Source organism: Lonchura striata, chromosome 23 (genome assembly GCF_046129695.1).
Source record: "Lonchura striata isolate bLonStr1 chromosome 23, bLonStr1.mat, whole genome shotgun sequence".
Lineage (NCBI taxonomy): Eukaryota > Metazoa > Chordata > Aves > Passeriformes > Estrildidae > Lonchura > Lonchura striata.
In genome coordinates, this window is record NC_134625.1 from 9,976,910 (window position 1) to 9,987,348 (window position 10,439).

The 10,439-nt window shown below is 56.4% G+C and overlaps 2 protein-coding genes across 2 annotated transcripts; one reads left to right on the top strand and one right to left on the bottom strand.

The window, feature by feature from the left end:
• Positions 1-839: 839 nt before the first annotated feature.
• Positions 840-4,190, top strand: LOC110470410 (T-cell surface glycoprotein CD3 gamma chain). The gene is made up of 5 exons (XM_021530017.3): positions 840-965; positions 2,358-2,564; positions 3,291-3,422; positions 3,583-3,623; positions 3,981-4,190. Exons 1-5 carry the CDS (start codon positions 893-895, stop codon positions 4,041-4,043), a joined length of 516 nt encoding a protein of 171 aa, XP_021385692.3. The 5' UTR covers positions 840-892; the 3' UTR covers positions 4,044-4,190.
• Positions 4,191-5,729: 1,539 nt separating this feature from the next.
• Positions 5,730-8,911, bottom strand: CD3E (CD3 epsilon subunit of T-cell receptor complex). The gene is made up of 8 exons (XM_031506841.2): positions 8,886-8,911; positions 8,694-8,793; positions 7,623-7,643; positions 7,346-7,360; positions 7,021-7,221; positions 6,598-6,750; positions 6,199-6,245; positions 5,730-5,963 (listed from the first exon to the last, which is right to left on the bottom strand). The coding sequence occupies exons 2-8, from the start codon at positions 8,740-8,742 to the stop codon at positions 5,907-5,909; spliced, it is 543 nt and encodes a 180-aa protein (XP_031362701.2). The 5' UTR covers positions 8,743-8,793; positions 8,886-8,911; the 3' UTR covers positions 5,730-5,906.
• Between the last annotated feature and the right edge of the window lie 1,528 nt (positions 8,912-10,439).

Consider the following 10,439-nt stretch of genomic DNA (forward strand, 5'->3'; position numbering starts at 1 on the left):
GACTGGGTTATGGGGACACTGAAGATTGGGGAAGATCGGTATTGGGTTATGGGGTCACTGAGATGGGGAGATCGGGACTGAGTTATGGAAACACCCGAAGATGGGGGATGGGGACTGGGTTATGGGGTCACCTGGAGATTGAGGGGGGAATCGGGACTGAGTTATGGGTTCATGGAGATGGGGGGAACTGGGACTGGGTTATGGGGACACGGGAGATTGGGGAAGATCGGGACTGGGTTATGGGGTCACCTGGAAATGGGGATCGGGACTGGGTTATGGGGACACCCGAAGATGGGGGACCGGGACTGGGTTATGGGGACACCGGAGATTGGGGAAGATCGGGACTGGGTTATGGGGTCACTGAGATGGGGAGATTGGGATTGGGTTATGGAAACACCCGAAGATGGGGGACCGGGACTGGGTTATGGGGACACCCGGAGATGGGGAGATCGTGGCTGGGTTATGGGGACACCGAAGATTGGGGAAGATCGGTATTGGGTTATGGGGTCACTGAGATGGGGAGATCGGGACTGGGTTATGGAAACACCCGAAGATGGGGGACCGGGACTGGGTTATGGGGACACCGGAGATTGGGGAAGATCGGGACTGGGTTATGGGGTCACTGAGATGGCGATGTGATGATTCTGGGCACTGTCTCCTGGCTGGTAGATGTCAGGGTCCGTGGCTGCAGGGGACAGGGAGATGGGGGGCTCGGTGGCTCCTGCGGGGCTCCGTGGGTGCTGGGTGAGGAGGCAGGCGCCGAGCCCCTCATCATCCTCGGGGAGGGAGGAAGGCTCAGCCCCCGGCATCCGGTACCCGACGCAGCCCGGGCGGGCGGTGCCTTGTGGTGAGCAGCGCGTCCCGGAGCGGGACAGAGCCCCAGCGCCGAGCCATGCCGGGGGGAAAGGCCCTGAGCGCCTGGGCGCTGCTGGCCAGCCTGGCCGCGGCCAGCTGCGGCGTCCGAGGTGAGCCCGCTGCCGCGGGGCCGGGATGCGCTGGGACGGGGCTGGGAACGACCCCGGGGCTTGGGGAGGTCGGAATGTCGGCGGGGGAAAAAGGAATCAGGGCAAGGAGGATGGGCGAGCTGCTTTGCCCTGAGTTTTTTGGGACAGTCTGAAGTGATGCTTCCTCCCCATGAAGGAGCTCTGCTCTGCTGTTCATCACTCAGGGTTTTTTGGGACAGCCTGATGTGATGCTTCCTCCCCATGAAGGAGCTGCAAGCTCTGCGCTGCTGTTCAACACTCAGAGTTTTTTGGGACAGTCTGAAGTGATGCTTCCTCCCCATGAAGGAGCTCTGCACTGCTGCCCATCACTCAGGGTTTTTTGGGACAGCCTGAAGTGATGCTTCCTCCCCATGAAGGAGCTCTGCATTGCTGCCCATCACTCAGGGCTTTTTTGGGACAGCCTGATGTGATGATTCCTCCCCATGAAGGAGCTGCGAGCTTTGTGCTGCTGTTCATCACTCAGGGTTTTTGGGACAGTCTGAAGTGATGCTTCCTCCCCATGAAGGAGCTCTGCACTGCTGCCCATCACTCAGGGTTTTTGGGACAGCCTGAAGTGATGATTCCTCTCCATGAGGGAGCTCTGCACTGCTGTTCATCACTCAGGGTTTTTGGGACAGCCTGAAGTGATGCTTCCTCCCCATGAAGGAGCTCTGCATTGCTGCCCATCACTCAGGGTTTTTTGGGACAGCCTGAAGTGATGCTTCCTCCCCATGAAGGAGCTCTGCATTGCTGCCCATCACTCAGGGCTTTTTTGGGACAGCCTGAAGTGATGATTCCTCCCCATGAGGGAGCTCTGCACTGCTGTTCATCACTCAGGGTTTTTTGGGACAGCCTGAAGTGATGCTTCCTCCCCATGAAGGAGCTGCAAGCTCTGCGCTGCTGTTCAACACTCAGAGTTTTTTGGGACAGCCTGAAGTGATGCTTCCTCCCCATGAAGGAGCTCTGCATTGCTGCCCATCACTCAGGGCTTTTTTGGGACAGCCTGAAGTGATGATTCCTCCCCATGAGGGAGCTCTGCACTGCTGTCCATCACTCAGGGCTTTTTTGGGACAGCCTGAAGTGATGATTCCTCCCCATGAAGGAGCTCTGCACTGCTGCCCATCACTCAGGGTTTTTTGGGACAGCCTGAAGTGATGATTCCTCCCCATGAGGGAGCTCTGCACTGCTGCCCATCACTCAGGGTTTTTTGGGACAGCCTGAAGTGATTCTTCCTCCCCATGAAGGAGCTCTGCACTGCTGTTCATCACTCAGGGTTTTTGGGACAGCCTGAAGTGATGCTTCCTCCCCATGAAGGAGCTCTGCACTGCTGCCCATCACTCAGGTGAGGCTCTCTGCTCCTTTCTCCTGGCACAGGGCAGATCTATGTGAAGGAATTCAGCGGGAAGGTGTTCCTGGAATGTGTGCGAGATCAGGGCAGCAAGAACATGACCTGGTGGAGAGATGGGAGCACTGTTGGACACGAGGCACAGCTGGACCTGAGCGGGGTTTATGACGACCCCAGGGGCCTCTACGTGTGTGAAACAGGAAGCAAAAGGAGCAGCCTCCAGGTGCACTATCGCAGTAAGTGTTGCACAGCTCTGCTTTTCCACAGCCACAGCTGCTTGCAGTTTTCACCCAAGCCAAGTCTGGAGGGAATTTCTCTTCATCAGAGAGTGTCTCCACCGGTTTGCAGCGGGTTCCTCTGCATGTGGTGTCACTGTGACAGCTCTGCAGCCCTCTTTAGTGCCAGGACCAGCTCCTCTGGCCCCACACCGACTGTGGGGTATTGTAAAAGCAGGCGAACCCAATGGGAGGAAATGCTGATGTCTGACTCAATTCAGAAGGCTGAATGATTTCTTTATTATAACTATGCTAAAATACATTAATATACTGTATAAAAGGAGGATAGTAAAACTCCATACTACTTTCTCTGACTCTAACACAACTCATGCCCCTCTCTGAGAGTCCAGCCCCAGGTGGGTTGGATTGGCCACCAGGCTCAAACAATCCTCACCAGAATCCAACCACGCAATCACCCCAGGTAAACAATTCTCTAAACACATTCTACATAGGAAAAACAAGGAGCAGAAATAGAAATTGTTTTCTCTTTCATTTCTCTCTGTGCACCTCTGTGAAGAATCTTGAGAAGGAGAGAAATGTGCTTGCCACAGTGGGGGACACGTGGCAGCTTGTGCCCCTGCCCTGGGTCACACAGCAAAGCCAGCTGCTCTCTATCGGGCTGGCAGAGCTGGCCAGGCCCTCTGGATGTGCCCCTGCCCTCAGTGTCCCTGTCCTTTGGGCTTGCAGTGTGCCAGAACTGCATCGAGGTGGACGCTCCCACCGTCTCGGGCATCGTCATCGCGGACGTGGTGGCCACGCTGTTCCTGGCAGTGGCCGTGTACTGCATCACTGGCCACAACAGGGGCCACACCTCACGAGGTGAGGGCCAGGAGCAACCCAGGGGCTGTGCCTGGCACCTCTGGGGGCTCTGTGTGGCACCCAGGGGCTGCAGCAGCTCTTGGGTTTGTTTGTAAGTGTTCCCCACCTTGCCCATGGTGGCTCCCCTGGTCCCTGAGCTTGTCCTTCTTTCGTCCTTCAGCTTCTGACAGGCAGAACCTGATCGCCAATGAGCTCTACCAGGTGAGTGTGGGGGCACCCCAGTGTGTGGGTCACCTTCAGCACCTCCATGTGTGTGGCGACACCTTCAGCATCCCAGTGTGTGTGTGGGGACACCTTCAGCACCTCCATGTCTGTGTGGGGACACCTTCAGCATCCCAGTGTGTGTGTGGGGACACCTTCAGCACCTCCATGTCTGTGTGGGGACACCTTCAGCATCCCAGTGTGTGTGTGGGGACACCTTCAGCACCTCCATATGTGTGTGGGGACACCTTCAGTACCTCTGTGCAGAGAGAATGCTGCCACAGGCTGACCCAGCTCACCCTCCCAGGGCTGGGCAGGGACCCTTTGGGCTCATCTCCCCTTTTTTCCCCCTGCCAGCCCCTGGGGGAGCGGGATGATGAGCAGTACAGCCGGCTGGCTCCCGCCCGTGCCCGCAAGTGAGGTGAGAAGACCCGGAGCCTGCCTCCATCAGCGTGCTGCTGTGGCCTGGAGGCCCCTCCAGGATGGGCTCCTCGTAGCCCTGTGCTCCTTCCACCACCTCTTGCACTTCTGACTTGCTGCCATTAAAGATGAAGCTGTCCCACAGGCCCCCTGCTCCACCTGCTGTGTGCAGCTCCTGGGGAATGTGCACAGGGAAGGGAGCTGGGCACTGGGAATGTGCACAGGGATGGGATGTGGGCACTGGGAAGGTGCACAGGGATGGGAGCTGGGCACTGGGAATGTGCACAGGGATGGGAGCTGGGCACTGGGAATGTGCACAGGGAGGGAAGCTGGGCACTGGGAATGTGCACAGGGATGGGAGCTGGGCACTGGGAAGGTGGGCAGGGATGGGAGCTGGGCATTGGGAAGGTGCACAGGGATGGGATGTAGGCACTGGGAATGTGCACAGGGATGGGAGCTGGGCACTGGGAAGGTGCACAGGGAAGGGAGCTGGGCACTGGAAATGTGCACAGGGATGGGACGTGGGCACTGGAAATGTGCACAGGGATGAGATGTGGGCACTGGGAATGTGCACAGGGAGGGGAGCTGGGCACTGGGAAGGTGCACAGGGAGGGGACGTGGGCACTGGGAAGGTGGGCAGGGAAGGGATCTGAGCACTGGGAATGGCATTTGGGATGGCAAGGCCAGGTCTCCACTCCCCAGCCCCAAGCAGAAACAGCTCGTGTGGTCTGAGTCCCCAGAACGGGGCACAGACACCAGACAGGGCCAGCCAGCGTCACCTCACCCTGGAAGGACACAGAACTATCCCCCTGGTGCAGGCAAGCACAGAGGCAGAGCTGTTGCCCCTGGGTGGGTGCTGGTCCTGCTGTGTGGGATGGCACTGGCTGGGCAAATGCTGGGGCCAACTTGTGCATTGATATACCCAAAATGGTGGTGGCAGTAGTGGGGTGTAGGAAAATTTAGGGATTTTTTGCAGCAAAATTTCAGCTGTGTACACCCAGAGCAGTCCAAACTTCTCCCAGCACAGGGGAGGAGGCTGAGCAGGCGTCCCTGCAGCAGAGCTGGCTTGCAGGAGGCGAGAAGGCAGCCCTGAGTGTGTTTTGGGGCTGCTGGGGGTTGGTGCTGTGCGTATCTCGCCATCTCCCCGCTCGGGCGTGGGGGCTGTTGTGGTAAACGAGCCCAGCTGTGCCTCTAAACCGCATCCTGGAGCTGCTGGGGTGCACCTCCCCTCCTGCAGCTGAACCCCAGCCCTGCTCTGCTGCTGCTTCCCCCTGAAACAGGCAGCACAGCATCCCACGGGCTTTTCTTCACCTGTGCCACTGCTGCTGGGCCCTTCTGGGGCTTTTAGTGCCTCCGGGGGCTTTTAGTGCCTTCTGAGGGTTTCACTGCCTGCCTCCGCTGCTTTGGCTGCAAACCAGGCTGTGAAGGGGACAGCAGGGCCAGGGCAGAGGCAAATCCCCCTGAGAAGGATCCGCTCCCAGCCCAGGGAACCACCAGAAGCAAGCGGAGGCACTCAGGGCAGAAATTAAACTGCAGGGACAAGCCAAGCCTGTAGCTTCAGAATAAATCATCCATGGGAGCTGATGCATCAGCCTGGAGGCCCCTCCTGGCAGGAATGCCCAAGGATTCACCCTTGAGCGGGAGCAGAGAGAAGTGTGAAGGGAAAAGGAGGCCAGGACCCCTCCGTGAGGCTGCAGTCCTTTAATGAGAAGGAAATCTCTTGCCAGTGGGCTCATTTCTGTTCCCTGCTGGCAAACCCAAGCTCACCCCGGGGTGGACGGCACCTCCCTGTCCCAGCGGCTCGGCAGAGGGCTGGCAAGGAGCCGGGCAGAAGCTTTTGGTCCCGGGCTGCCACGGGGGATTTCAGATGCCCCGGGGTCCCAGGCCCGCGTACAGCTCCCGCTGGCCCTTCCGGATGGGCTGTGGCAAGAGCAGAGATGTCGGGTCAGGAGCCCACACAGTGCGTGGGGCTGCAGTCCTGCTCCCCCATAGATAAATCCCCCTGCAGCAGCAGGGAAAGGGCTGCACCCTCAGCGCCCTTTTCCTCGCTGCCAGGAGGGAAAGCAGGAGCTCGGCTGGAGGATGAAGGAGCCGGTGCCAGCCCCAGCCCCGCCGTCCCTCCCCAGCAGCAGGGAGGGAAAGGGACCGTCCTCACCTCATAGTCCGGGTTGGGGACGGGGGGAGGACGCTGCGTCTTCTGACCTGGAACAGAGGCACACAGAGGGTGAAGCCCTGGGGATTCCTCCCACCGGGGCCTCCAGGCTGATCCCAGGGACCAGCTCCCATGGATTTATCCCGAGCTCCTGAAGAGCCGGCTGCTGCCAGGGGCTGCAGGGCTGGCTCCAGCGCAGCGGCCTGGGAAATGTGGGGAGCTTTGGCACAGCAGCCACCCCCATCCCTGCACAGAGGCAGCCTGGAGAACACCCCTGGGAAGCAGCAGCACTGCCTGGAAGCTCGTGGGGAGCAGAGGATGCCCCGTCCCACAGTGGGGATGAAGGTTTCCCTGGGTGCTCGCAGGTGGCACGGGCACAGGGATGTCTGCAATGGCTCTCACCTCGTGGCCGACTGTCCCCACCGGCGCTGGCTCGTCCCTTCCTGCTCTTGCTGAAGTAGTAGACCAGGATCAGCACCCCCAGGGTGATGAGGAGGTCTGCAGTGATGATCCCTGCCACGGTCAGGGCGTCCAGCTCCTCGCAGGTGGCACACACTGCAGGGGAGGAGGGCAGGGGGATGCTCAGAGCCAGGGCTCGCTCACCCGAGGGCTGGCACAGAGCTACGGGCAGCTGGGACGGGGAGAAGGGCAAACTGAGGGGAAAGGGGAGAGTCCTTCTGCCAAAAACGGCCTCTGGGATCTTTCACCACCCACGCAGAGCGGGAACGGCCTCGGCAGCACCGCGTTCACCCGGCCCAGCACTGGCAACGCAGCGTGAACCCCAAAACCTGCCCTGGGCTGGGCAGGCGAGGGGGCTGCGCTCACCCCTGGCATTCAGGTACAGCTGGCGCTTCCCAGTGCCCTCCCCGCAGCTGAGGTTGGCAGGAGCGCTGTCGTGGTCCTTCAGAATGAGCTTCCTCTCCGTGGTGTCCTGCACTTTCCCGGCCAGCTCCCAGCGGATGGACTCGTGCTCCAAGGGACACGTGATGGTCACCGTGGTGCCAGAAATCTCCACCAGGAACTCCCCTTGGGAAGGCAGCAATGAGCAAGGAAACCACGGGCAAAAGCCAAATATTTCTACCTGATTTTCAGTCAGCTGCAGTCTTTGTATCCCGCCAAATACTAAAGGATGCTGGTAAAATTCACTTACTCTCCTGTTCTTCATCTGCAAAACAGAAAATAAGGAGTGTTAAAAAATCATCTCACCATTGCCTCGCAGTGTTGGAAATGCCCAGTACTGGTAATAATTCGGGACCAATTTCTCCAATTAGTAATACCTCTGTCAATTAATGAATAGTGAATTTTTCCTATCCTGCAATATTTACATAATTAAAATCTTTCTATTTGACACATATTCCTCACTTTTGAGGCATATTTGGGGGTTTTAGCATGATAAATAGTAAAGGACGGCAGTAAAATACACTTACCCTCCTGAGCTGTGGTGCCACCTGCAAAAAAACGAATAAGAAATGTTAAGTAATCGAGCTTCAGATATCACACTACTCCCGGGACATCCTTTCTGAACTCAGCTGCTTGGAAGAGACATTTATAATCCCACATGCATGCTGAAGGCACCAGAAATATTCTGGTGGTGATACAGGATGTTGTTCTGAACTTGGAAGCCATTTTCAACGCAGCCTAATGCAGAATGGAAACTTGAATCATTTTCCAACCCAGCTCAGAAAAAAGGGTTGTTGTTTCAAGATGCAAACCCAAAAATTCTGCTTTGTTATCATGGAGCAAACACTGCTGGAAAATGCTGGTAAGAATCTCTGTCCTCTGTGAGAGAACTCGCTGGAGAGGGGGAGCCTGATGTTGATTTAACGCTGTAAAACATTATATCTGTTTGGTTTTACTGCCTTGTATGAAATAAATTTCTCCATGAGAGGCTCTGGAGCTGGAATATTAAAGAAAGAGTTTTTAGGAGGTGTGAAACAGATTTGGTATTTCCTTTAAAGACATTTTTTCCTTTTGAAAAAAGTAAGGTAAATAAGCGATTGCAGATTTGAATTCCACAGGCAGATGACTTCCCCGGAGAGAAGGTTACCTGATGGTTTTTGTTTTACATAGATACATTAAATCTGAAAAAAGTTGATAAACTGTTAAACCGCATTTCCTATCTTCACAAAGGTTGATATTTGCAGCACTTTGGCAGAGTAGTTGGAGTCTTGTAGCAACTCTTAATGGATTAAGGTGAACACTTATCTCTCCTCATTACTGGGTTCTTTAGAGCTTTTACAGGTACTCTGCACTTCATCCTAAACCATCCTGAACCATCCTAAACCATCCTAAACCTGCCCAGGTGGGAGCTGCCACCCCAGCCCTGATCTCCCACCAAGCCTGAACCATTTACCCAGCACCACCAAACGCTTTGAGAAAAGTGCACGGATAAAGGATAAAACCAAAATTAAGAGCGTGGATGTGCCCCGATAGAAACCAAAATGAAAATTAACCTTACAGCTCACACTGCACCGAGCTGCCCGAGGTTTGGCACTCACCTGCACACAGCAGGAGCCCCAGGAGGGGCAGGCACTGCTCCAGCCTCATCCGCGTCTTCCTCCTCCTGCTGCTCCTCTCCACCACATCAGACTGGCATGGCTGTGGCAGGAAAGAGCACGGTGGCTTTTCTAGAAAGAGTCCCAGGATTGTTTTTCCCAGAATTGCTGCCGACCCAGGGCTGGGGGACTCACTCTTTCCAGAGCAGCCAAGGCAGACCCAGACATGTGAAATGAGCCCAGGTCAGGAAGTGCGGAGGCTCAAAATGTCTTCATGGGACGTCACCGCCAGCCAGGGGTGGCTGCTGTGCCCTGCAGCAGCTCTGCGGGGTGTGGGACAGCTCCAGGAGCTGCCCTGGGAGCAGAGGAGAGAGAAACGAGCTGCAATCAGATTTACATCAGGGCCTTCCCAACAGTGTCTCAAAGTGAGGGTTTGAGAAGCTCCGAACGACTTCACGTGGAATCCCAGCGTGGTTTGGGTGGGAAGGGACCCTAAAGCCCATCTCATCCCACCCTGCCATGAGGGGCACCTTCCACTGCCCCAGATGCTCCAAGCCCTGTCCAGCCTGGCCTTGGGCACTGCCAGGGATGCAAGGCAGCCACAGCTGCTCTGGGCACCTGTGCCAGGGCCTGCCCACCCTCACAGGGAACAATTCCTTCCTGATATCCCATCCAGCCCTTGTTGTAAGTACAGGTGAACTTGGTGAGAAGAAATACTGATGTCTGACTGCAGCTCAGAGGCTGAATGATTTCTTTATTATAACTACACTATAATGCATCAATATACTATTTAAAGGAGATACTAAAACTACAAACCTACTTTTTCTAACTCATTCCCAGCTCGTGGCCCTCTCTGAGAGCCCAGCCCCACGTGGGTTGGATTGGCCACCAGGCTCAAACAATCCTCACCAGAACCCAACCAAGCATCACCCCAGGTAAACAATTCTCTAAACACATTCCACATGGGAAAAACAAGGAGCAGAAACAGAAATTGTTTTCTCTTTCTTCTCTCTGTGCTCCTCAATGAAAAATCCCGAGAGAGAAGGATGTTTATTGCCACACTGCCCTCTGGCAGTGGGAGCCATTCCCCCTGTTCTATCCTACAGCCGCTGAGGAAGAGCTCCTGGCGGGTCCCTGCAGGCACTGCCAGGCTGGGATGAAGGAACCGAGAGCCCCACCCAAACTGAGCCCGCAGAGCCCCTGCAGGGGCACAGAACCGCGGCCATCTCTCCCTGCCCATCCCCTCGCCAGGCGCTGTCCCAGCAGCGTTTTTGGGAGGTTCTCCGCTCTGGAGGCGGCTGGTCCCACTAGAGGGGGCTCCGTGCCCGGCCAGGAGCGCAGGGCGCGCTCCGTGCCCGCCGGGCTGCGGGCGCGCACGGACCCGGGGCCGGCCCGGGCACTCCGGGCTCTGCTGCCCGCAGGGACACGGGGATGCCGCTGTGCCCCTCGCCGGGCTGCTCTTTGGCCGTCAGCGCTTCCTTTTCCTTATCTACGTTTCCAGCGGAACATCGGAGAATTTAGGTTACTGCTGAGTGTGCCAGGGACGCGGTCTTCTATTAGAAGCTGAACCCTGCGGATATTCTCAGCTCAGTCAGAGAGAAAAAGAGAAAGATTTCTGCCACGCTAAGCCTGGGGGAAAGTCCGAGAGGGATGTAATCAATCTATTATCTTACTTTCTGTTCTTATCATTTATAGATATGTTCTACCACACTGACTTAAGTCCACTGTACCAATCAGGTGAAATGTTTT

What these genes read in the sequence shown, in the direction of transcription:
- LOC110470410 (XM_021530017.3), top strand. Translation starts at nt 893, where the DNA reads ATGCCGGGGGGAAAGGCCCTGAGCGCCTGGGCGCTGCTGGCCAGCCTG. An exon ending in GGCCAGCTGCGGCGTCCGAG is followed by an intron (nt 966 to 2,357) that starts GTGAGCCCGCTG and finishes CTCCTGGCACAG; the next exon opens with GGCAGATCTATGTGAAGGAA. An exon ending in CAGGGGCCACACCTCACGAG is followed by an intron (nt 3,423 to 3,582) that starts GTGAGGGCCAGG and finishes TTCGTCCTTCAG; the next exon opens with CTTCTGACAGGCAGAACCTG.
- CD3E (XM_031506841.2), bottom strand. Translation starts at nt 8,742, where the DNA reads ATGAGGCTGGAGCAGTGCCTGCCCCTCCTGGGGCTCCTGCTGTGTGCA. An exon ending in GCTGTACCTGAATGCCAGGG is followed by an intron (nt 6,751 to 7,020) that starts GTGAGCGCAGCC and finishes CCTCCCCTGCAG; the next exon opens with TGTGTGCCACCTGCGAGGAG. An exon ending in TGGGGACAGTCGGCCACGAG is followed by an intron (nt 6,246 to 6,597) that starts GTGAGAGCCATT and finishes CCTCTGTTCCAG; the next exon opens with GTCAGAAGACGCAGCGTCCT.